General features: G+C 38.8%; 1 protein-coding gene across 1 annotated transcript; it reads right to left on the reverse strand.

Annotated features, from left to right (window-relative positions):
- Positions 1 to 4268: 4268 nt before the first annotated feature.
- On the reverse strand, positions 4269 to 24451 carry LOC127229757 (calcium-activated chloride channel regulator 3A-1). The gene is made up of 14 exons (XM_051194729.1): positions 24248 to 24451; positions 22007 to 22147; positions 21659 to 21806; positions 21208 to 21316; positions 19405 to 19582; positions 14783 to 15010; positions 12754 to 12987; positions 11225 to 11402; positions 10127 to 10227; positions 9513 to 9737; positions 8877 to 9147; positions 8244 to 8411; positions 7494 to 7730; positions 4269 to 4624 (listed from the first exon to the last, which is right to left on the reverse strand). Exons 1-14 carry the CDS (start codon positions 24404 to 24406, stop codon positions 4284 to 4286), a joined length of 2718 nt encoding a protein of 905 aa, XP_051050686.1. The 5' UTR covers positions 24407 to 24451; the 3' UTR covers positions 4269 to 4283.
- Positions 24452 to 26722: the final 2271 nt, after the last annotated feature.

Raw genomic sequence — 26722 nt, forward strand, 5'->3', positions numbered from 1 at the left:
CTTTCCATGTTATCGTCCTGGAACATTTTAGTGTTTTGCTTTCTTGAGTAGTTATTGTAGTTTTTTTTTTTTTTTGGTCTGTGATTCTGCATTTTATTACTGGGCAAACCAATTTAAACATGTCTGGGTCCACATTAAAAATCTTCAACAGCATCTGGTAGGCTTCATAGATGACCATGATTCAATATCAACTCTCAATTTTGCCATTGTGAGAACACACACTCAGGCTCCTTCTCTTCCAGTGTCTTCTCTTGGAGTTATGCCTGATTCTGTTACCAGTATTCACCTAAATCTATTGAGGAATAGTATGATGATTTTTGCTTTTATTTCTTGTCTGGGAATCACTTGAGTGTGAATATCTTGTGAGAAGACATGATGAGAAGCCAAGTCAAGTATATGTATGGTGCATTCTACCATGAACAATAACAGACCCAGACACAGATACTGGGGGTTAGCCTTCAAGCTGAAGATCAGAGAAGCAAAGCAGCTGGTCACTAGCTCCTACCTCTACCTCATATGAAAAGTGATCCCGACTTCACCAAACCTCAGACTGCAATCCCGTATTGCCATGCTTTCCTCAGTGTGACTGGAGAATTGTGAGACTGACTACTGAAGACCCTTCTGTCTTTTTTACTTCTCTAGTGGTCGGATTAAAGGTGTGAAATCTATTACTGTTTTAGATGGATTCAATCTCAAGTACCTTGGGTGGCCTTGAACTCATAGAGATTCACCTGTCTTTGTCTCCTGAGTCCTGGGATTAAAGGTATGCATCAGCCTGATCTCTATAGCTTGAGGCTGACTTTGCTTCCTGAATCCTCAGGCAAGCTTTAATAAATCATAAATACCGTATTACCACAGTTCCCCTTTTTTTTCTCTAATAGAAAAAGATGGCTACAACTAACATAAAAAGTATATACAACATGTACAGTATATACAGGTAATAAGTTTGTGAACAATGTCTAGTCCATTTCCATTTGACAAATTCAGAGAAAATACTTCATTATCCTATCTTGGTGAGTTCAAAGTCTTGTACCTAATTTATTTTCTATTCTAATTTACACTATCAAAATCACTTTTAGTGTTCCTCAAACCATTTACACTTTATATATATTCAGTGACTATATTTCCTGAGTCTTGTGAATGATGAAAAACATATCTATAGTAAGTAATCGTTAACTCCCTTAGAGACCTAAGAAGGAAATATTATTTATTGAGTTCAAACAAGCGACTCAAAAAAATGTGAGGAATGACAGAAGAACAGCTGAATTCCTGGACGGGTCACCCAAGGTTCCTCTTCAACACTGGGGCATCCATCTTTGCCCTAAAAGCCTGGAATCTCCGACAGACTTTTCTTTGAAGCAGAATTTTCTGAAGGGCTGTCCTGCCATGTCTTGACAAGGTTTTTTTAGTCACTCTCTTTTGTGTCCTGTTTGTCCATTTTGGACAGCATACCATCTGTAGTCAAGGCAAGGGCACTTTCTTGCCCAGTGATTTACCTTTGCCATGAAGAAAGTAAACCCCGTAAGAGTTTCTTCAATGCCCATCATCTTCTCTGACCTTGTCTGCCATAATTAAAATATTTGACACTTTGATTATTTTAAACCTCTTGAAATCACTTCTATCCAAGTAGCATCGCCATCATGGCATCATGGCCGTGAACTTCAGTATTAGTTGTATCTCATATCCAGTCCTTCAGAGGACCTGATTTTTCTTTTAAAAGCCTAATTATCCTTTTGTTGGCCATTAGCATTTTCGAAAGCCATAGTTTCAATATTATTTTTCTAGCATCTGAGTTTGGTATCATTCTATTTACTGCCAATGACAGTCTTTGTAAGAAGTCTATACATGCTTCCTTTCAGCCTTGTGTAACTATTGTAAATGGTTCGATTTTCTTTCTTGCTTCTCCAATTCTGTTCCAAGCATTCAAAGTTGCTGCATGACGTAAAGCTAAGAGATAATGATCATATTGACATTGGCAAATCTCCCTCTCCTGCCTACAACTTTAAACCCTCTCATTCTCAATTACTTATCTGTAAAATGAGGAGAACAGTATCTTTCTATTTTTGGTTGTGAGCGTAGCCTTTAATGGCTGAGCCATCACTTTAGCCCAACAGTCTTTCTAAGAGGAACATTGCAAAAGTTAAATAAAATTATTTGTGAAGCATTTGGTGGCCTAGGCTGCTGGACCATGTATGCAGTGAGATCATCTTTAAAAAAAAAAAATCAACATGAAAAATAAATAGCTAAGTTAATGGATGAATAATAGTAATAACAATAATAATAATATTAACCCAGCATGTGTCCCCTCTGCCCCCAACACTAGTAAATCTTGATGCTGTTTGCCCACAAGGAAGAAGATGAGCTTGCTCCTCTTTGATCTGTGACGCATCCCAGCTCTCTGTATGAGTACAGAATGGAGTCAGCGTGGCATTGCCTCTACAGGACATGAAGACTCATTTCATGGATTAATTTGGAATAAAATAATATTAAAAAGTACGTAATGGAGTGAAAAAGTTCTGTAGAGAGTTATAGCACAGCAACAGTGAGTCTGGAGGCAGAGAACAATTTCTCAGTGGCAAGAGAACCAGGAAGAAGCCTTTGGGGTGAAGGGCATCTGAAGGCCAAGTTAGGGACATGTCCTAGGTTACAGCTGCGGACAGGACAACCTTGTGTTTCATCTCAGATCATTCAGCTTCATTTAATTTTTTTCTTCAAGGAAGGGTCTCACTAAATAGTCTTGACTGTCCTGAACTCGGCAGAGGTCTGCCTGCCTCAACCTCCAGAGAGCTGGCATTAAAGGCTTGTGTCTTTATGCCTGACATGCCAGTCTGTCTGAAAATGACATACAACACATGGTATGTTTCAAAAGGAGAACCGGAGAAGCATACAACACATGATATGTTTCAAAAGGACAACCGGAGAAGATTAAACTTGAAAATCACTTGAGAGTAGTTCCTTTCGTTTCCATTTAAACAGTAGTTCTCAGCCAAAGATTCAAGAGAATGTGACTGCTTTGATAGATTTTGTATGAGAAAAAGACTGTCCTTTTAAACATTAGGCAATACTCAGTTTGGTATGGCTTGAATATGGCTTGTTTTCTCTAAAACCCATCTTGAAATTATGCTGAGAAGGGATTGTGCTGTGACTGCAGAGCCTTTGTCTGCAGTCATTCTTTCGGGGATGACTTAGCCCCTGGGAAGGTGGGCTGTCATAGGAATGTGTTTCTCATCCACTGTTCTCCCAGAGGCCCGTGCTTGTCCTGGGGGCCTTAGCCAGAGGCTGCCTTCCAATGTCAGACTTCTCAGTCTCCAAAACCGCTTCCCTTGATATGTTGCCCATTCTCAAGTGTTCTGTTGTGTAGCAGAAAAGAGATCAATACAACAATTTGCCTACTTATTTATTGTGCATATTTTTATTTTTAATTTAAAAATGCAGAGAACATTTAGTAATGCCTTATCAGATTTAAAAGTTTTCTTTTTGCAGACAAGATCTTGCATCCTGGGCTGTCTCGCTTATGCTGACTTATGATCCTCCCTCCTTGATACCTAATTGCTGAGATCACAGTCAGGTACCCCTTATCTAGCTAGGTTTTCCCTAAAAGACTTTTATAATCTCAAAGCTATCTAGATATTTATTTCATTTTAAAGACTGATTTTATAATTTACCTTTTAAGTTGGAGGGCTTTTCCTATTTGGATTCACCCGTATGTGTGAACTGCCTACAGAATACCGCTGTTTTCTTGTTTGTATATTGAGTTAGTTTCCAATTTTTTCTGATTTACTCTTCAAACAGACATCATTTTCTCTTTTTGAGCTTTATGTTGTCTCCTTGTGCATTTATTTTTATAACATTACATGTTATAAGCCGGGCATTGGTGGCGCAGGCCCTTAATCCCAGCATTCAGGAGGCAGAGGCAGGTTGATCTCTGTGAGTTGGAGGCCAGTCTGTTTTACAGATTGAATTCCAGGACAGGCTCCAAAACAATACATACAAACCCTATCTCAAAAACCAAGACAAAAAAATTTTTATATTATTTAGTGAATGGCTTTTTGATATTAACATTTGAAAAATGGGTTGTTCAATTTAATTCATCCTCTTCAAATTTAGATTAAGGAAATACTCTGGTTTGTATATAATAACTTAATTGGTTTTAATTGATTCAAATACAAAATTTACAGCATTGAACATTCACTTTTATGTTACAAAGAATTGTATAGTAGACAATGAGGGCAGTAAATTAATTCTAAATAAGATTGAATTTTAGTCCTATTATAATTTCTAGTTTAAAATGTGAATAAAGTTGCAACAAATACAAAAACTGTCAAACTAGGTGCAGGCATTTTGGTACCCAAATCAGGGATGCTGGATTCCTGTGGAGGAATAAACTTGACAGCCAGTGCGATGTTGGAGATCGCTGAAGTGAGATTCGCTTCATTGATGGCCTGAACTGCAATGTAGAACATGGTACCATTTTCTATTTTCAAGGTTTCTGGTTTGAATTCAAAATTTTCTATTGACCCAGCCTCCTTAGGTACCAGACCAGAAGTATTCACTACAGCAGCATTATGAAAACCTTCTTGGAGATCCTGAGAATGCTGACTCATTCTGATGACGTATCTGTGTGCTGGAAAAGAGACAGACATGTGTTCATTAGAGGCAGGATGGGCCTCTACACACACTGCTCCTGAGGAGTTACCAGAGGAGCATGCTGAGCTTCAGTGATGGAGAGCCCAGGTATAGTTTGTGCCTGATTATCCTGTCTCACTGACATTAAAGACAAGTATATGAACACTAATTAAAAGCATGTTCAGTCACAAAATCACAGAAAAGCTAATTCGCTCTCATGAATACCAGCCCTGCACCCAGAATCCAGGTTTCTTTTGATAAACACGTCGACAGAGCTGAACTCAGTTTTCAATTAGAACACGGAACACACAATGCTCACGAGCAGTGAAGACTGTGTCTTCTGTGACTTTTATTAAGATGAAAAAGGAGAAATGGGGTGGGGGTGGGGCCCTCAGTGACAGACAAGGGGACAGCTGAGGGTGGGTCAAAGCACACAGAGGGTGGAGCAGCACTGATGGCACGCAGGGGACCCAGTCCCACCTCAGCCAGCGCCTCAACTCTATTTCTGTCATCCTTCTTTGTTTCTAAAAGGGTAAAATAGAGGCGTAGTGATTTGATTAATTTGACAATAAGGTCAAATTCTGATATTCGAAGTGAGATTTGTAAATGGTAATCATGAAAATGATTTAGCCTTTAACTAATGGGTGACTAGAATGTGAGCTGCTGGAAAGGAAAAGGGGTGTCTGCATGAGCACTGAATTCTATACTGATTTTAGAAATCTAACAGAGAAATCGACTAAAAATAGCTCATGGATTGTGAGAATAATTGGTATACATATTTTATTTTTTATGATTATAGGTAATGTAGGAGATACTTAAACTATGTGGTAATTAACTGTTATGAGTAAGGTTTTTTTCTGCCTGCTGGTTCCACAGCTCCACCAGCCCCAAATAATACACAGAGACTCTGTATTTGATATAATGCTGTTGGCCAGTTACTACTTTCTTATCGGCTAATTCTGTCTTAAATATTAACCCATTTCTATTTCTTATTTATTTATTTATTATATGAATTTATTTATAATTTTTTATCAATTCCAGTTCCCTCCCTCCCTCTTTCCCTCACTGTCCCCTCACATGCACCCTGACCACTCCCCTCCCATACCCCCATCCCAATTCCATATGTAGGGGAATGCCATCCAGTTGGGGTCATGTAGACCTGTCAGGTCATTTGAAGTAGGCACTAGGACTTCTCTCCTGTCTCTAGGCTAAGGCAGTTATCTCTCCATGGGGGATGTGTCCACAAGGTCCTTTTTTGCACCAGGGATATATCCTGGTTCCACTGTCTGAGTCTGCTCAGTCCTTCTAGCTGAGACCCATATTCAGGGGGTCTGAGTCAGTCCCATGCTGGATTTGCAGCTATCAGTCTGGGGGCCGTTAGCTCCTCCTTGTTCAGGTCAGCTGTCTCTATGTGTTTCTGTAACCTGATCTTATCCTCTCCCTCTGCATCTGTGTTCTAGTTTGACTCAGTGTTTATGTATGGGTGTTAGCTCTTGTTTCCCACAGGCATTAGTTGAGGGCTCCATGGATAAGATGGATAAGTTAGTTGTTGATCTCACTCTCTGGGAAGGAGATTTATGGTAGCCTTTCCACGGTTGCTCAAATTGTCAGTTGGCGGCAGTCTTGTAGGTCTCTAGACCTTTCTTTAGGTTCAGTTTTCTCTTCAAACCAATATTGGCTCCCTCTTTTATGTTTGTTCTCTCTCTCTCTCTCTCTCTCTCTGTCTCTTTCTCTCTCTCTCTCTCTCTCCTGTCTGCTATTCCTACTCTGACTCAATCTTCCTAGTCGCACATGCTTTCCTCTCCTCCCCTCTCTTTTTTCTACTTCTCTCTCCATTCGCTGCCCCCCCCCGACTTCTCATGTGCTCTGGGGGACTTGCCCCTTCCCCCTTCTGTGAGGGATCTTGTATGAATCTCTTAGAATACACCTTGCATCCTAGTTCCTCTGGTGGTGTGAATTGTAGGCTGGTGATCCTTTGCTCTAAAGTCCATATATGAGCGAGTACATACTGTGTTCCTCTTCTTGTGACTGTTAACCCATTTCTATTACTCTCTGTACTCCCACATGGTCTCATCTTACCAGAGAGTGAGGGGCCGGCATTCTGCTCTCTCTGTCCTCCATCTTGGATCTCCTCCTCCCTACTTCCTCTTTCCTCCTTGTCTCCTAGTCCCGCCTGTCTTGCTTTCCTCTTGGCCAACAGTGCTTTATTCATTAACCAATATGAGAAACATATTTACAGAATGACATCTCCCATTAGCTAATTTTGATTTTTAATCCCCTAATAAATTTTGATTAATATTTTTTCTCCATAAATAAGTCTTACCCACTCAGCCATTCTTCACAGAAACCTTGTTTTTCATTTAGGTGGATCTATCTTATCTGTGTGTCTATCATCTATTTATATCATTCTGATCTATCGATCTCTATCCATGTATCATCTGTCATCTGTATCTCTCTCTTTCTCTTATCTGTGTGTATTTTGTACTTAATTGATTTCTAAAAGTAGAACTTGTGCTTGTAACTGAACAATATTTGAATAAAACTGAGCAGACAGAAATGTTTAGAAAATTGCTCTTGTTTACAGTAATAGAACCCAACAGTCTTCTCATTTAATTTAAAAATAGTGCAAATTAAGAGAAACAATTTGATAAAAAACATTTGAAAAAAACTGGATTAGAATTTTCAATTATTTAAACACAGGCTAGCTATATGGGTCAACTTGTATCTTTTGGGCTTTAAATTTTATATTTGAAAGTAGGTAGCCATTCCATAAATGTTACCCATAAATAAGACTTTGGAGAAGTTTTAGCAAATGAAAGATAATGGTATTTCTTTTGGAACATTTTAAAATTCAATGCCAAGCTTACCCCTTCCTTTGTCGAGTACCATACCAGGGGCTGTCCATGTCAGGTGAATGTCATCTCCTTTAAACTCAGCCTCCAGATCTGTGACTTTACTGGGTGGGAACACATGAGCGTGGTTACCACCAGGAGGCGCTCCAGACACGGTAAACGACCCTCCAGAGGTTAGTCTGCTGAAGTCTTCCACGGGAGCTTCTGTGGCTTCTGGAACCTCAGGTCTGGGTGGATTAAGTATTATTTGATCTATATGCCCACCAATGGGGAAAAAAAAAAAAAAAAAAAAAAAGGAAGGAAGGAAGAAAAAAGTAAGTTTCTGTGTTTTCATGCCTGTTCTTGTAAGTTGATCTTGCAGCTACCCAGTACTAATGTCAATTAACAGGAGATATTGAAGTGATGTTTAGTGACAGAAAAGCTTGTTTTTAACATCATTTTGAAATGGACAAGCTAACTAGCTAAACTATATTTTAACCTATCTCTAATACTTGCCTGCAAATCTTTTTGAGGACATGAGTTAGCATCTAGCACAGAGCCTGCATCATAGAAGATGCTGAGTGAGGTTTATAAATGTAAATGGAAAGACTTGGGGGGGGGTATTAACAACATATGCAGAAATATAGTCTAGGGATCCACTGGCCTGAGTTTGATTTTGAAACATTCAGATTATTACAAGGATTTTTCTGTAGTCTATTATGTTTTTGATGTTTTTTGTATTCATTAGACCTAAGCCACACGTATTTCTGTTTCATTGTTACTTACCATTTTCAATGTAGCCAGGGACATACAGAGACTTGTTTGGTTGTTTTAAATTTAGTTTAGTGGTGTTTTTTCTTGCCTGGACATTGACTTTTAAGCTGTATCTCCCATTCCCGTGGTACTCTGTAAAATATCTTGAGTAGATGCCATCATGTTTTAGTGTGTCAGCACCTTGGCATTGAAATGTAAGAGTTAGTCATCTAGTAAGAAAAATGACAGTTGTGACTGTGAACACAGGGGATGGCAGTGACTTCACAGACAAAGTGGCACAGTTTCAACTGCATGGATCCTGGGGTCACACCATTTTGCTTCCAAGCTTGCCTTGGTCATGTGATAACCCTGTGAATTTTGGAGTAATTCATAGTAGGTACTCAGTCCTTCTGTGGGACACTTTTGATTAATAACTGCTTTTCTTACTTCATACAGGACACTTATCAGAGTAACAAAGTAAAAAGAGAACAAAGTGAAAGTAAAACGGCTCATGAACCTTAAAGGTGACCATGGTGCAGAGGGTTAACTCAGTGCAACTCAATTTCATTCACTTTGGAATACAGTTCTTACGCACACAGAGAAGGCAGTGAGGTAGAGTTGGGAGAGAACGTTAAACTCAGTGGTGCAGACTCAGGTCCCCATTACCTGCCCCGTTGTCCCAGAGCTCCAGTGTGACTTGATGTCCATCTTCAGCTTCTATAAAGGCTGTGACACTGGCTCCCAGAACAGGCAGGAAGCCCTGGCTGACTCGTGCATAAATAATCATCGGGCTAGGGTACTGTGCTGTGTTTTGACTCATGTGAGCAGTTGCGATTACTGGGAGTGTGGTAGGACTTCTCGCTCTAGTGGTCACTGTCACTGTTAGCAACTGAGATCTGGCGTTCTTATTTTTAAGGCTGTAAGTCCAAATACCTGTCTGGAAAAAATATATTTTAAGTGCCTTGATAGCATTTTCTTACTCTATGTGTAGGATATATAATTACCCATAAATGTAAAAGGAATAATGATGATGATGATAATAATAATAATAATAATATTTTTTTATGATGGGAATGGTGCCAGAGTCTCATGCAAGCTATGTTTGGGCACTACTCAGATACTTTCCCATACTAAATAATGATTTTTAATATCTAATTTATAAAATAATAACATGAGTCCTTAAGTGTTCTATTAAGCTTATTTTTAAGATGAATTATCTGTTACTCTTCTATGAGAACATAGAAGAGGCCTTTGTTTTCTAACATAAATTGATAATTGATGAAAACCAAAGAGTAGACTTACCTCTGCAATGCCTGGTATTCGAAGTCGAACAGAGAAGATACTTAGCCTATCGTCTCGGAAGTCTGAGGTTGTGTATTTTTTTCCTTTAGGATCTTGAAGGATAATTTCTGGCTTTTGAATCATCCAGGTGACAACAAAGAACGTGTCACTGCCAACGGTGCTATCCACCAGCACTGTGCCATTTATCAATTCCTTCCCGGTAATATTCAAGGCTTTGCTCTCCAACTGTTACAGAAATAAAAAACAAAAAACACACATGCAAAGAACCATATGTTATTAGTATGGAATTTGAAAGTGTAGTTAATTCAGTGTAATTTTGGATTCTCAAATTAAAATAATTAAGATTTTCTTTCAGGAAAAAAATAAAGGTAAGGAACAAATGAAATTATTAAGATTAAACTTATAAAATTATAAAGAATACAAATAGTATTATAAGAAATGAAGGGCTGCAGGAGATGAGGCATGCATCAGCAATGGAAAACCAAATTTAGTTGGGAAAGGCTTCTTCTATATGACAGAACCATTTTTAAGGAAGGTTTGTTTGTTAGAGAGCAGTTAGTGATTAGGATAATTGGAGTCTACTGCAACAGTGAGAAGATAAAGGGATTGCTGACCTGCAGAGCCTGCTGAGAGACGTTGCCACTCCTAGATGAAATCCCACTGAAAGCATCCACAAGGCCATTTACATCTTCACTGGCATAATAGCGAAGCCCTCCTAAAGGGGGTTTTAAATGGGAAAACCCTATTTACTTTGTGCTGTCATCGAGCTACTTAACTATCTATTTAAGATATTTAGTTATATTTGACAAAGGATTACTTTTCAAGATCCTTAGTGTTGCAGTGTCCCAAGTAGAATTCTAGAATTTACTAAAACCTTGCTCAAAATAAGTGTGATAAGAATAAAGGTAAAATTCAGGAGTTAAAAATGTTTTTGATGGATACTCAGTCATTGGAAGAAGGAAGGAATTGCTATCTTACCAAAGCCTGAATACATTATGATACCAAAGAAGAGAACTTGTTAAGCCAGTTCTTAGAAGGTAACAGCTTACTCTCTGGTTGGATGAAAGCCACATCAATGGTAATCGAATACTGACTGTTTAGAATGGAGTAAAAAAAATGATAAAATAGATAATGGAGGCACTACAGGAAGACAGAGATTACCTGCATGTACGAAGCTAGAAAAGAATAGGTTACAGAGGAGAAATGATTGCCTAAAATATGATATTCATTATACTTATGGCACTAATAAATGTTAGAAATCTCATCTGGGAGATTACTGAAGTGGCTTAGGATGCCTTAGGACCCGAAAGAAACACTCCCCGATGGAATGAATGAGTTCTGAGTGGGTAGTCAGGTCTCTTACGCAAATCATCTGCTCTTCCATAAACCTGGGGTGACCAAAGGGTTTCTGTGGGGATGACTGTGTTTTTAAACTGAGAAATCGTCTTGGCTGCAGCTGAGAAACCATAGAGAAATGAGGTTTTCTGGTTGTTGATATTGGTTGAAGAATGAGTGAAGAGAACAGACAATGAATAAATGAGAAGTTCGATGTGTAAGAGTGGAGGGGAGGAGAAAAGAACCTCAGTGTGAAGAAGTCAAGATAAAATTTGAGACGGGATTTTCTGAGCAGTTTTCCGTTTATGGAGAAAGAACACGTGCGGCAGAACAGACTACAGATGATTGTCTCTCCAAACTCTGCTCCCAAGTCGTACCCGTCATGGTTGACAGGGTCTCCAGTCCCTTGTCAGCAGAAGGCCCCAGAGCGATGGTGTGGATGATGGCACCACTGCCTTTGACCTCCTCAAAGCAAGAACTTATTTGGTCATCTTCTCCATCTGTAAGCAACACGATCTCAGAACCGGAAGTCCTCTGGTTACTGGAGGTTATTGCCTGGATGGGAAAAGCCACGTTACTAATCATAGAAAAATGATTCTGAATAAATGAAAAGTAAGAATAAACTGTGTTTTAGTCCTGGAGGACTCCTTGGGCTTCTGTCTCAGAGTGAGCAAAAGGGAAATTTTGCATTCTGAGTACAAGCTGAGTTGACATTTGGAACTAAATGTTATGTTTAAAGTTTTGAAAGCTGGAGTCTTTATTTGCCTGGTTTTCTAAGTGTGTACTGCCATTACTCACAGCTCCAAGCCTCAACCACATAAGTCCCAATACACAGTGAGTAAATAGTAGCCATTATTGCCATCCTAGGAAGTACTTGGGGATAGGCATGTGACCCAGGCATCCTGGAAGGCTGTAATCCCGAAGTTCGGCAGGGAGAGTGGGGAAGGCGGGATGGACTCCCCAGGGAAAGCTGGTGGTAAGTTGTGCCTTAAGAGCTGGCTGGGTTCGGGAGTATGGGCATGGCATGGGCAGGCTTGCGGGACCTCCCAGGGAAAGCTGGTACCAAATTGTGCCTTCAGACCTAGGCCCTAGTTGAGAAAACTGACCTTTTTGTGTTGAGTTACTTCAAAACATTTAGAGCATAGTGCATCTGGCATCACATGCATTAGAGACAACATGTTCTGAGTAGCAGCCACCACTCTGAGGCAAGGAGATTAGTGAAGCAAGTGGCTTGCTACTTCCTTACTTAATATTTGATGGTAAAATGACCTTAAGTGGAGGCTAGCTCTGGCTGAACACATGAACATGAAGATTTATTAATATTCAGTTGGCTACAGCTCTCAACAGTGTTCCTAACTTTTATTTTACAATTTTAGCATCTTTAAACTTCCACCCATGTTCATTGCGCTTGGTTATTTGCTGCCTGAGGAGCACTTTGAACGCTGTGATTTTAAATGTCAATTTTCTTCGATGAGCCAGGTATTTGAAATGTTACCAATGGTCCCTCTTTCACACTTTCCCCAAAGGTGTTATTTTCTATTCAGAAATTCAGGCAATTGGGGTGCCAGACAGACTCCCCGATAAGATCTTCATGACTAGTGGGTCACTAATTTTCACCTCCCAGGGCCACTCCCCAGTACCACTTAGCTCTCAGGTGACATCAGGGCACAGAGGGGACCTGGGGAGCCAGAAAGGCTGTTGTTTTCTTTTTTCTCTTTCTTTCTTCCTTCCTTCCTTCCTTTCTTTCTTTCTTTCTTTCTTTCTTTCTTTCTTTCTTTCTTTCTTTCTTTTTGGCAGATGATTTGTTTTGATCAGAATGTTATTAACTGAGGAGTCCAGGAACTCATGACCTGTGCTGAAAGTAAAAATTAGCCAATGGCAGATGATAGTAATTTTCTGTTCTAACCTTGAATCCTTCTCTGAGTCCGCTGCAAATTGAAGTTCCCCCACCAGCTTCCCGAGGCAGCTTTGCGCTGATCTCTAGATGGGAGCTCTCATTGACCATTCTTATTAGATTATTCTGAATTGTAGCAGTGCTATCGAATGTGACCATGCCAACCAAGGACTCCTTTTCAATAATTTGGATTAAGTACAGCTCTGCTGCTTGGTTCATTTGTGTTATACGAGTGACAGGGTTTCCCTGTAAGGAACAAAAAACAAAGAACAAAAAACCTTGGTCAGATTGGTGGACGACAAAAATCACCAAGGCCATAGATCTTGATGATAATTCATTGGCAGATTTTAAACTCAGCTTCTTCATTTCATTAAAAAATAAAGTCTGAGGGAAAAAAAAATCCATCTGGAGGGTTGTAAGCTCAACGTTAGAATTCCCACCAGTATCTGGAAAGGAACAGAGGAGTGGATGGTAGGGGAGGGGAAGGAGAGGAGGGAGGAGAAACTCTGGTTGGGATGTAACAAACAAACAAAAACGAAGCAAGCAAAGAATCCTTTCTGTTCTTGCAGAGGATTTGGGTTCAGTTCCCAGAGCCCAGATGTGGCTAACGCTGTCTGTACCTCCACTTCCAGAGGAGCTGATGTCCTCTTTCGACCTTTGCAGGCACAAGACATATAAGAGGTTCACATGCGCACACGCGGGCAACACATTTACACACATAAATACACACAAAATAAAAACAAATAAACCTTAAAACCTCTTACAGTTGTAAAACTCTTACCTTGTGGTCTAATAATCTATTAAATAATTTCTCTAAATGAAATATTTTTTAAAAATGTTATGTTTTAATAAATACTAAGTAGAAATGTGTCAAAGATGTCTAACTATAGAAAATTATTAAATTATGGCATGTACATATGACATCATCATTAAATATGAGAATTTTTTCCATTTTCCTTTGATTTAAAATTGGCTATTTTCTTTGCAATATATCCTACCTATAGTCTCCCTCCCTCTACTCCTCCCAGCTCCCCCCACCTCCCTTTGCTTCTGAATCCATTACCTTTCTATCTCTCATTAGAAAAGAGCAGGCTCCTAAGAGATAACAACTGAATATCATAAAATAAAATGTAAGAAGATGAAGGAAAACTATCATATGGAAGTTGGAAAGGAGGCCCAAGAGTCGGCACAAGAGTCAGGGACCCACTCATTCTCAGTCGGGATTCCCATAAAAACACTAAGTGAATAGCTATAACATTCCTCGAGGACCTGGTGTTCAACCCCTGTAGGCCTGCTCTTGCTGCTTCCAGAAATATGGCAAATATGACATAATTATTAAAATGCTTCACATAATCCTTTTCATGTGGGGAGATTTGTACAAAATATAATTACATATTGAAGAAAAAGATAAATATTAAGGATAAGCAAAGAATGAAGAGGTATGTTCAATGGTGGAATCATGGGTAATTTCTCCTCCCCTCACCCTTTTTATGAGATGAGGTCTGGTTGACCTGAAAGCAATGGTCGTAAGTGATCTTCCTGTCTCAGCCTCCTGAAGAGCTGAGATGATAAACAGGCACCGTTTCACCCGACTTCATTATTCTGTGTGTGGGTAATTAAATTTTTTCTAGGTAGAACTAAAAGTTATGAGAAAAAAATTATCTGTAATCTTATAACCTTCCTTTAACAATCCTTCCTTCCTCCCTCCCTCCCTCCCTCCCTCTCTCCCTCCCTCCCTCCCTCCTTCCCTTCTTTTATATTTTATGTGCCTTGGTGTTTTGCCCTGGGTGCCAGGTCCGCTGGAACTGGAATTACACACAGCTGTGAGCTGCCATGTGGGTGCTGGGAATTGAACCCAGGCCCTCTGGAAGAGCAGTCAGTGCTCTTAACTGCTAAGCCTTCATTTTTTTTTTTTTAATCTCAATGTTTCATTGGTATAAACTTATGTGTGTTAATTTATTACAACTAAAATAAAACTAAATTATATTTCTATGTTTAACTTAAAGCCTTAACTTAAGAAATCCAGTAAAAGGTGTCTTACTGAGTCCATGCTTCCAGATTTATCTAGCACCAAGCAGACTACCCGCTGCTTGGACTTCAGCAATGAAAATGTAGGTGGAGGCGGGGCTTCTGTTCCTATCATGGGAGAGGCATTCTGAAAATCAGCAGACTCCTTGATTACGTCCCATGTGCTCCTGTGGTTACACATTTTGTTCTGTAGGTTTGGGGCTTCTGTGTTGTGGGTTTTTTCTGTGCAAAATTCAACCACCTGAAAAAAAATTCAAACATGATATTGTAAAAGCTTGTAAGGGATTACTTGTTTTCCACATATGAAGTTAGCTGCCGTGTGCATCCTGAACAGGATTTGTCTCCTGACAACAATCACTTCATAATCACTTGTGTGGACATCCATTTTACATGCTTGGAGTGGAAGTGAGTAATGCTAGCACTACATGCAGCTAAAGCTTTTTGGAGATTTTCAAGTTAGATCATCAGTGAAGAATGGCGGCTCCTCATGTGACTACGTTAGCTTCTTGTTTCCTCATTTAACTTTTGAGGATCTCCCATCCTGCATTAAATTTAAGGGAAGAGCGTTATGGCTTCTGGTAATTTCTGTCCCTAAAAGTGGATTAGGAGAGATTGCTGTCTTTTATTGTCTATGCTCCGCATCATCTCCATGTTGGCCCAGAAACTAGAGGACAGACATTGGAGCAATCTAACTTGTTATTAGTGCTGATGAATGACAAAGCAATACCCTTGAAAGATAATAAAAGTGTAAGAGATGTAGACATTTCTCTGAATGATGAATTGCATCTAATAATCCTGTCAGTGGATGTTTTTATAAGCCCTGGAAGTCCTCCAGGTTTTGAAAACCTGTAGAAAGAAGGCAAAGTGTCCTAATAAACCAGCACGGTGTCCACAAAGGAAACATCCTAGAGTGAGGTCCCAGAAACTGCTTTTAACAGTCGTTATTTTTGTCCCAACACTGTGCCTGCAGATCTAATCTCAGATTCAGACTAATTGGCATAAATGTATATGTGTTAGTTTAAACATCTAAATAACATGTTTACATTGTAAGGGTGTGCTTTTTTTCTGACATGGTTCAGATTAAAATCTCCCAAATGGGGTTATGGTGGAGGGGAGGAAAATATGGGTGCGGACAAAGCAGCTCTTTGCATCACTTCCAAGTGTGAGGAGATGCCTGTCACACCGACCTCTCTTCCCCCGGCACTCCCATTGTCTTTGAATCAAGCCTCTCCTCTCCTATGACCGTGGCATCCCAGCCAACCTCTTTGCCTCACTCAGTGTCATCTCACCCGTCCTTGCCTCACAAAGTACAGTTCCATTCCTGGGAGAATTAAGCGGCTATCTCATCATTCATCTAAAGTTAAGGAGAAAAGCCAAGCACTTCAGGTTTGTAAATGTCCATTTGTAGGCTCGGTCCCATTTCCCACCCCCTGATCAGGATGCATTTGTGATTCTATAGAGCTTCTTTCTGTCTCTGAAAAATGCCGGAAACCTTCACCTGAATTCCCGTCCACCCTAGTGGTAATTTTGTATAATTTAGGAAAAAGAAATTCTATTACACGTTCCCGTCTTCCCAAAATTACTCTAATGAGCAGTAGAGTCTTCAGTGACTGCGATGGAAATATTTAGGTAGCTGTGCAGTTGCATGTAGCAACTCCGCCTTGCTCTACCCTTTGCCAATCTGTTTTATTGCTCCCTCTTGCAATTTTGCCAAACTCATACTCATTTTCACAACCCAGCTAAACACCCATTCATTCAGAGAGCCACAATCCGACATTACAGTAACATCTATGTCTACTCCTGATCTGGTTTAGTTTCTTTCCTTAGTACTTCTTCTGTTCTCTTTAAATTACTTAATTAGAAATTTTTATTTTTAATTATTTACTCAATGCCAACTCCTAACACAGTACTGAGCTGGAAAATAGACAGAATAATGTTAAGGGAAAGAATTTATGGAAGAGGATACTCAATATTTCATGTCATGTATGCCCTGAGTTGGAGCTTATATCTTGGGTTCAGTATATATTTAATCTATAACATGATAACTAGAAACTAGTCCTATGTTGGATAAGACACATCATTAAAATACAGTACTTTTTTTGAACAATGTTTTGGGCAATTAGCTTCCCTGCATACTTCAGGTATATAGGTGGCTCCCTTACTATTCGTGTCCCACACAGGCAGCGGGAATTAAGTTTTCATAGGCAAGTGCCTTGGTCGTGTAGGATTTGGAACAAGCAGTGCATGTTCTGATTATCCTCTGTGTCAGGAGATTTCTTGTCTGTTTGGGTGCTGAATTATTTGCTGATCTAGGCTCAGTCAGTTAAAGTGAACTATCCTTAGTCATGTGTCAGACATTTCCTGAAGGGAGGTCCACTTAAAACTTGGGTTAATTTATAAATTTCAGAAGAAAACTTCAAGTCTATAATTTTACTTGAACTTTCATTATTGCTTAGGTGCCACAACAATTTTTAATTCTATCAGAAACCCATACTTGTGGTAGTATTTGTTGCTAGTAAGTTAGTCTATGAAAATTACTTATTTTAATTAAGCTGATATTATAATGTACCTTTGATTTTTTTTTAGTACTTTCTTATCTAGGGTATTTTTACATTTGCATCAACTTTTACTATGTAAATGTAATATGCTTATATGAGTTAAGAGGGGGTAGTCCAGAAAAGGAAATAACCAGCAGCAAATAGACTACCTTCACAATGGCAGGAAACACTTGCAAACATTCTACAACAAAAGATTTATGAACTATTAAGGAGCTCAAAAAATGCAGTGGCAAAAATTTCCCAGAAATAATATGATTAAAAATAGTTAGATGATCCAATAGACACATCTCAAGAAATACATGCAGTTATGAAGTGCTCATCATCACTAACCATCAGGTAAGTGCAAATGAAAGCCACAATGAGATCTAGCCTCACTCCAGCCAGATAGTTGTAATAAAAAAGACAATAAGAAAATGCTAGAGAGGGTGCTAGAAAAAGGGAATGTTCATGCTTGGTGGGAATGTAAGTTAGTGTAAGTTATTTATTAGGGAAAATAGAATGGGAATTTGTAAACACACTAAAGATGGCAATACCAAATGACCAAGTGATATCACTGCTCTCTCTCTCTCTCTCTCTATATATATATATATATATATATATATATGTATATATATATATATATTCAATACTTTGCACAGACACTCAACAGGCATGTTAGCCACACACCCACGATAGTCACAGTGTTCAAAATGTAGACTCAACCTGCGTTCATCAATGGATAAATCGATTAATAATGTAGTGTACATGTGCGTGCACATGCACACACGCACACACAGAGGGATACTATTCACTCACAGAAGAGAAACAAACCTCTATTATTTGCCCCAATATAAATGAGCCTGGGGAACATTGTTCTAAGGGAAATAAACGAGTCATGAGATGACAAATGCTGTGGGATTTCACTAATATACTGAAGCCAAGAAAGTCAGTATAATAGAAGTAGAATGTTGATTATCTACAACTGGTGATCAGAGTAAGGAGGGCACTGAGGGAGGCTGGTTAGTAGTCTAAAATAAAATTATAGTTGGATTACTGAAATAAATCCTAGTGTTTAATAGCACAGTAGACTGACTAGCTAATGATAATTTGTGTTTAAAAATAATATGAGGAGAGGATTTTGAATGTCCTTACCACAAAAAAAGAGCATAAATCGTTAAGGTAATGGGTATGCTAATCATTAGGCCTATGTCTGTTTCATCACTAGGAATTATGTCTGTCTGTTGAAATGTCACATTGTATCTCATAAATTTATTATATGTCAAGTAGAAATTAAAAATTAAAAAGATATTGGGCTTAACTAGAGAAATGGATGATTAGATATTTTCAAAATATCCATTTTAAAATAAGAACATTTAAGGCATGTTTTTTACCCATCTTGAATTAAGCACTGAACTTAAACTTATTTATATTAGATTTCATGAACATAGCAATAGCAGTGGGAAGCATATATTTTAATTCAATTTTTAAGATGAGGGAACTAAATATCAGATTTAGCAGTGTTTTCTCAGTGACAGCTTGAAAATGACAGGTTGGGTTTCTGTGTCAAGTCTATTGACTAACACATCTGTTGATACCTTACAAACTATGTATTTAAACCATTATCTTTGTGACCTTTTGTTTTTATGTCTGTTCTATGGAGATGAGGACATATTTATTTCCCAAGTATTAGCATTTATAATGGCTTGGTGAGGTTTAGTGAGCAGATAGTGGAAAATCTAGACATCAGATGAAAGTTCCATTCTCGATTACTTTGGGAGTGGTACGAATAACCACTTGGAAGAGAAGTTAAAGTAATATTGTTATTCAGCGCACTCTAATAGACATCAGTGAGAGAAGAGTTCTATGGAGTTAGGAGACTCATTAGAAGTGCTGCAGCTGAAGATAATGAACAGGTTAATAAGAAGGCTGGAGAAAACAGCTTCTCATCAGTTGAATGAGTCATTTTCTTCCTCTTTGTGGAATCACATAGTATTATAGTAGACATACTATATATAGTAGACATATATAGTAGACATATAGTAGACACTATATGTCTACTCTGTAAGGATTCCTTCCTGAGAAAATGGGAAGTACTTACAGAATCAAGACTTTGCATGAACATTATGGAGTCCCTGGCAGCCTGGGATTTGTTTGGGATAAATGTACATTTGGGCTCATGCAGTCCTGTCTTTGAATCACGCCGGCATTGCCTTGTTATGCAGCTGCCTCTCTGGCATTCGTGGACCACGTTTCTGCCAGAAATGCCAATGGAACATCTATGATAAAAGAACTGGATTACTTTTGTGGTGTAAGCTGCTGAGCCTAGGACTTGTGCATGCTAGGAAAGCCCTCTACCGCAAAAGCACCTCTTCATCCACAATTTTGAAGCCCCTGTCCTGTTTTTAAATTGATCCTAGGTAAGTCAGCAACAAAGACCAATGTCCTGAAATCCTTTTCTTAGTGACAACTTTGCTCAGTCATGCACACACATTTCATTTTGACAAAAATAGGCACAATGATTACCTGAACATACAGGTTTAAGGAAAACTGTATTTTCACTGTACACTCTTCAACATTCATTATTTACTGATAGACTTCAACAAATCTATTTGCTCTGTGCTTATGGGATAAGGTAGTAATTTCAGATTTACATGGATATTATAAAGATTAGCTTAGTTAAGAGTTACAGGGGATTTTTTTTTTAAACCCGAGAGAGGAAAGTCAAAATATGTTTAAAATCTTAAATTTCTGTGGTTTTAAATGAATAGTAATTTTTAGTTTGCATTTTAACACAGCAAGCTAGACTGAATGAAGAATTGGAAGAACTCATGCATTAAACCATTGGGAATAACAACAAAGATGACTGGCAAATTCCTGCCAGAGACGGGGGTAGAGTATGAAAAAGGATTCTAAAAACTTCTTTCTATGTATAATTCCTTCCTGTTCATACTTCATGATCTTAGTTCATTTCAAAGATTTGTTTGTATTACAAGGATAATGGAGATTGTAATGTCTTTCCAGAGAGATAGTTCTGGGGTTGGCCCTGAAGCTTAACTTTCACACGATGAGACTCAAAAGTTTGTGGGCACAGTAGAGGGACTCAGTAAATGTGGGTTTTAGAGCCTTGTTGCCACTAACATGTGCCTTTTTTTTTTTATGACAGACCACAAGGAAACACATTCATTTATTTAATGTTTTAAGTACTTATCATTTGATAACCTTTTGTTTAATTTTGACTTTGTTAGAGAATTATAAAATCAAGCCAAAATGCACAGTCTCAATGATCTTCTACTCTATTGGGAGAAAACAAAACCCCTTGGCGGCTAAGGCTAGTTAGCAGAAGTCTGAGAGGTGCACACATGCTCTCTGCTCTCTGGTTAGAAGTCTGAGAGGTGCACACATGCTCTCTTGTTAGCAGAAGTCTGAGAGAGGCACACACATGCTGTTGGGGGAACTCCCTTCAGGGTAGGAACAGAAAGACCAAGAAGAGAAACAAAGGTTGACTAGGCATTCTATAGACAAGGGATAGGTTTGTGGCGTGACAGTTGGGGTCAGAGGCCACGCCAAGAGCATCTCAGCCTGTGTGCAAGACTCCAGGCAACTCGCACACTGCTCCACAAAGGGGCCAGGGGTAGACGTTTTGTCTAGCACCCTCCCTGATCTAACGACATTCTCTTACAGAGCTGTTTCCTCCAGACACTCATTCCTATCGTTCTCAACACTTCTTCAATATTCTAAGTGTTTCCTACCTTTAATTTAAAAGTTAAATTGAACATCATACCAGTTCATACACAGAGCTTGAGTAGATCTAATCTCAGAATTGCACTCAAACTACCCAATACAGAGCTGAAGAGCTATTAAGTAAGAAGTGTTAGAGTCAGATTAGTTCACACTGTGATACCTTGTTGCTTCAATGGTGTTCTTTCTGGACATGTAGAATGGTCGGTCTGTGTTATACTCATCAAATACTCCCCAACGGAGATGGGCCCACTCATGGACAAAGACTCTGCCTAAGAGAAGATTGTCATCTTGTGAAACTGTAGCTAAAATAATTTAAGTATGATTTCTTTCTACTTTAAATTTCTTGCTCAACTGTTAACCTGAGCTGGAGAACTCTAGAAATCAACCTTTATGTTAGGGCCCCTTCCCCCAAAGGTAAAATGGAATAAAACCAACAAATGACTCATTTAACTCTCAAATTTGTATATACAACAGGTTAATTATAATCATCATATTTCTAAATGAAGGTATTACTTGATGTTTACTTTTCTTAAAGTCTTAGAAATCCCCATTAATGGTGGTCATTTGCTTTTCCCCAGTGGAAATAAGAAGTATAAAATAGATATTTCTACCTCGGGGTCCATACACAGGCAAATTATCAGTCAGGAGGAAGTTTGGAGTAAAATGTATGTACTGTCCTCTGTCTCCGCACTGTCCATACTGAAGTGTGTAGGGATCATCTCCATATTTCAGGTAAGGTTCAGCAACTATGATGTCTGCCTAAAATGCAGAAGAACAAACCCAGTCAGATCCCAAGGGTGCTAGAAACAAGAGATAGTACAAACACGGACCACCTCGTTTACACCCCCAGAAATCATATCACTAGTTTCATTCCCAACATAATTAGCATTTACCAAAATATACAACTATTCTTCAGTAAAGGGACAGGAAGCATGCTAAGAGAGGAAGGTGAAACCTACTTTGTCATATGATTCCCATTTTGGAGTTAGGTACTCAGACTTTGACTTCCAGGTCATCGGAACTAAAATGCTTACATTCCTGAAATAAAATCTTCCTTTGCTGGCTTCAAACAGGTAAGAAGAGGCTTGGGTTACCATTTCCTGACAAAATTAAAGGTGCATTGTGGTAATAATGTCACGCAACCAAATTAGCTTTAACATATATATATATATATATATATATATATATATATATATATACACACAAACTAGTAGCAAATAAAAGCTCCTTTCCTTCAAACAAAATAATTTTACAATGTCTCTCAAATCTGTAAGTTTCTTTTCATGTGTGCTTTTATCTGTACATTCTTTGCTTTCCTTTTTTTCTTTTTCTTTTTCTTTTGGTAGAGTGGTGTTTGGAGACAGGGTTTCTCTGTGTAGCTTTGGAGACTATCCTGGCACTCCCTCTGTAGCCTAGGCTGACCTCGAACTCACAAAGATCTTCTTGCCTCTGCCTTCTGAGTGCTGATATTAAAGGTGTGCCCCACAACTGCCCAGCTTATCTGTACATTCTTGAGGTCAGCAGCGTAGGTTGGAGATGGGAGTGAAGATGCTGGTTATAAAAGTTATAAGAGTAGGATTGGAAGTCTGTGGGAGATGCTTAGAAAATGGAGTGGAGGGTTAGGAGTCTAAGTTAGTAGTTGAGCCTGACCTACAGGAGAAGGGAGGAGTTGAGAAAGCGGAGCATGGCTCCTAGAGCCGATCAGGACAGCAGATCTGCGTTGCATTGGGCATTCTTAGCTGGACATGCAGAAATTGTTGAATTCTTGCTCCAACTTGGAGTGAATGACAACTAGGAAGCTGGTTGTTCTCCTCATATTGAGGCCTCCATTGGTTTGGATAAGATTATAAAATCCTTCTGGGAAAAGGTGACAAAGTGAATGTTGTCAATCAAAGTGGCGGCACTCCCTCCCACCTTTTGAGCAGTTTTGACAAAGGAGAATGAGATTACTGTGATGTTATTAGAAGGTGAGGCTGATGCAGATGCAGGTGCAGATGGTGAGTATAATTGTGAGCAACAGCAATGAATCCAATGCATTACCACCAGCAGAAGAGAGCAAGTGTGGGTTATGTTTTCCCGCACTAAAAAGCTATCACACATGCCCAAGAGGCTGAGGGTAGCACTTTCCTATACTTAGAGTGTGACAAGGACAGAGTGCTCTTGGTGACCCAAGGAGCAAGTACATACACATAGAAAAAAGAAGAAAAGACACCTCTGCAAGTGGTCAAAGCTGGTCTGGGTTAGTATTCAAGAGAATGGTGGGAAGTTGAGCAGCTTGGATTTATTCTTTATATGTTTAGTTGTTCCTTGGGCCCTGGCAGTTAATGTATTGTGTACAGAATGTCTTGCACAGGTGATGAAGTTTTTTTTACATATGAATCTTATATTTTTAAGGCCTTAGTTATATAACTTGAGAATTTAAAGGTTGAAATATTGTTATACTTGATGTTGACTTTGTCTTTAATGAACACACTATACATAGAGAATTGATAACTGAAAGTTAATGTAGTAAAAATTTTAAATTAACATCAACTATAATAAAAGAGAAAATTTTACCAAGTGGTAATTATAAAATATGAAAGGCTGACAAATCAGCCCTGTCATTTATTTTATGACTATAACTCTTAGCCACATTTTAGCGATACTGAGAGAATCTAAGAATAGAGTATATATGCTAGATGCTAAAACTTTTATTACAAGTACAAGGAAAATTAGAAACAAGCTGACTTAAAAATGTTTAACGATTTCTTTAAGGTAAGATAGGTAAGGGTTTTAGGTTTTCCAAAGCTGAGCCTGTACAAGCAACTGCAGAAACACATAAGACAACAGCTGCTAGAGTTTAAGTGTACATTTTCTGATTGACTTTGTAAAAGCAACATCATTAAGATGAACTATGAAATCCCTTCTCCACTTGCTGTAAAGTCTAACCTAACTAGTTACTAATTTAACACTGGCTTTAATGTGTAATAAAAACATAAAGCTAAGCAGATACTCATCTTAGCTGTAGATAATACTGCAGAGGTGATGGATACAGTCAAGGTGGCATTGGGAGGGTATAATTCTCTGTGAGAGAGATAGAGAGAGAGAGAAAGAAAGAAAGAAAGAGAGAGAGAGAGAGAGAGAGAGAGAGAGAGAGAGAGAGAGAGAGAGAGAATGCTTAGATGCCAAGGTAAAAAGAATTATAATAAAACTCTCCTTACCTTTATGCTTTGGATGAGTCTTTCATCTTCTGGAACACTGGGGTTAATTGCAATGACCACTCCCTCGTATCCATTTTTGTTCAGATGGACCATGGAGCTTTTCACTCCCTGCAAGAGATGCAGGCTGAGGAACAGAAGGACCTTCAGACCCGACACCATGTTCACACATGATAAGTGAGGTAGCAGCACAAGGAGGGTATTTATGTGCCTGCTTCACTCGGGAATTTGGATCATGACCACAATATTTGCATGTGTAAAGTGAATACTCCTATTTCTTGCTGACCTTCCTTATTCCATTCATTCTAGGACCTAGCTGCTAAATGTCAGTGGGGATTATAGCAAATATTTTCATTATACTTTCTAAAACATCAGTTATTTACTAAAGTGAGCCATCTTTTTGGGTTGTTTGTGTAGCAATCCTCATAGTTGCAGCCATTTATCGTTGCCATGACCACCACCACCACCACCACCACCACCACTGCGTAGCACTGGAGGACTGAGTCTGCAGGGTCTGTTTATAGGGACGGGTGAGCAACTGAGGAAAAAAAAAGCTCCAGGAAAGAGCAGATGAAAAGGCTGGAATTGAAAAGCAAACAACAAATAGGACTGAAGTGGGAGTGGCAGGGATTTTCGACTTTGTATTGGCTCTCAGGAAGGGATTGCTATAAGCACAATGCTTCAAAATGGCTGGACCCCAAGTAGAGGCTTTCTTTGCTTATCTTCTGTGTTTGTTTCAGCTTTCAAATGGTATTGAACGTTCCAAATCCTTTTGTAACTTGAGAACTTAATATACTTCACCCCAGATTTTTTAAATTTTTTTTCCTTTTTGATTGAATAAAGAGCCATACTGCTTGAAGCGTTTGCACAAGGTCATTATGAGCCGGCTTGGGAGCCAGATCAATGTGAACCTGACTCTTGTCTTGGTCACTTAATTGTCATGTTATGCCTTTGTTAGGGCTTTGTGACTCTATTTTAAGCTTTGTATTTCCTGAAATATCTGAATCATTATGAGATGTTGGAAATGCTAAATGAATTAATCTACAGAAAAAACTTCGTGCAAGTGTCCTGACTCCCAAGAAACTTCAATAATTATCAGATGTTACATATCATTGGCTATTTTGCTAATCAGCTTTTCTGATTTTATGGGTAACTTTTGTAAAACTGTAAATATTGCCTTACAGTGTTACTAGCACTTTCCCGCCAGCCTGGTCCCATAGCCACGCCAGCCCCAAATAACACAGAGATGCTGTATTAATATAATGCTGTTGGCTAATGGCTAGAGATTCTTATTTGCTAGCACTGTATAAATTATTAACCCATAATTACTAATGTATGTATTTCTACATGGTCTTATCTTACCAAGAACGCTAGACTCATGTACTCTCCTCCTGAGATCACATCACGATTCTGTCCTACATTTCCCAGAACCCCCCACCTCTCCTAGTTCAGTCTATCTTGCTTCTCTATTGGCCAACAGTGCTTTATTCATTAACCAATAAGAGAAACATATTTATAGAATGACGTCTCCCTTCATTGCAGGGTTCAAATGGGTGGGGGGTGGTGACTTAGACTAGAGAAAGAACTGTGGGTGCCAGAGTCAAAACCATAGCATCTTAGAGTACATTTATCTTAAACTGTTAGCATTATCTTATCTTGGCTAGTCCAGCTAAGATATGGTACTATCTATGAAAACTTCCTAAAGAAACAGTTTTCTTTTCTTTGAACTTGCTTGTACTGCTGGCATTATCACATACTACTGGCATTGCTTTAACTATTTTTGATGTAATAATATATTTCATTACTAGATTGTAAATTAGCTCGGAGGTAAGAGATTTATTTTTAGGTGCTCAGTCCCAATTTTATCTGTAAAATGAGAACAGTAATACCTGTATAAGGAATTTTCTGAAGGTTAAATGAAACAGCATATGAAGCTGGATTCAGTAGCTGGCATTTTTGCCTTACATAGTAAGACATGGTTGCAAGCAAGCAAACAAATAAAATAATAAAAGAAAGGGAAAACTTCCATGAAAGCCTTTGCTATACTATTCTGGCACATAGAAGACCTCAACAAATTAATGTTTGTTCCTTGCTTTTCCTTATTCTTTTAAGTTCATGTGAAAAACTTACTATTTCATGTGCCTTAGCCAGTGCTCTGTCTTCAAGTACAGACCTGAGAAAATGTTGGCATGGCCTCTGAAGAATTCAAAGCCTTGTTTCATGGATAAGATTGGACTAATAGAGGATTCAAACACAAGACAGAGTTAAAGATGTCACTTAGCATGAGGAAGCCAAATTTGGAATGACTTCTCATGATGAATGGAATCAGAAAAGCATGTAAGGTGGGTATGTCTCCACAAAATGGATTCATGGAGAAGCTAAGTCACCTTGGATTACAGTTTCAGGAAGGGACAAGGTTGGGCCTTAATTTTGGGCCGTTCACCTAGAGTCTATAGTTTGAAAAAAAATGTGAAACAT

Source organism: Phodopus roborovskii, unplaced genomic scaffold, assembly GCF_943737965.1.
Source record: "Phodopus roborovskii unplaced genomic scaffold, PHOROB, whole genome shotgun sequence".
In the NCBI taxonomy this organism is placed as follows: domain Eukaryota; kingdom Metazoa; phylum Chordata; class Mammalia; order Rodentia; family Cricetidae; genus Phodopus; species Phodopus roborovskii.

Bases quoted from the DNA above. Each gene is read 5' to 3' on its own strand.
- LOC127229757 (XM_051194729.1), bottom strand. From the start codon at position 24,406: ATGGTGTCGGGTCTGAAGGTCCTTCTGTTCCTCAGCCTGCATCTCTTG. The intron at 19,583-21,207 runs GTATCACAGTGT...CTTTTATCATAG, and splicing joins AACACCATTGAAGCAACAAG to ATGTTCCATTGGCATTTCTG. The intron at 15,011-19,404 runs GTAAGTACTTCC...ATTTTTTTTCAG, and splicing joins TCATGCAAAGTCTTGATTCT to GTGGTTGAATTTTGCACAGA.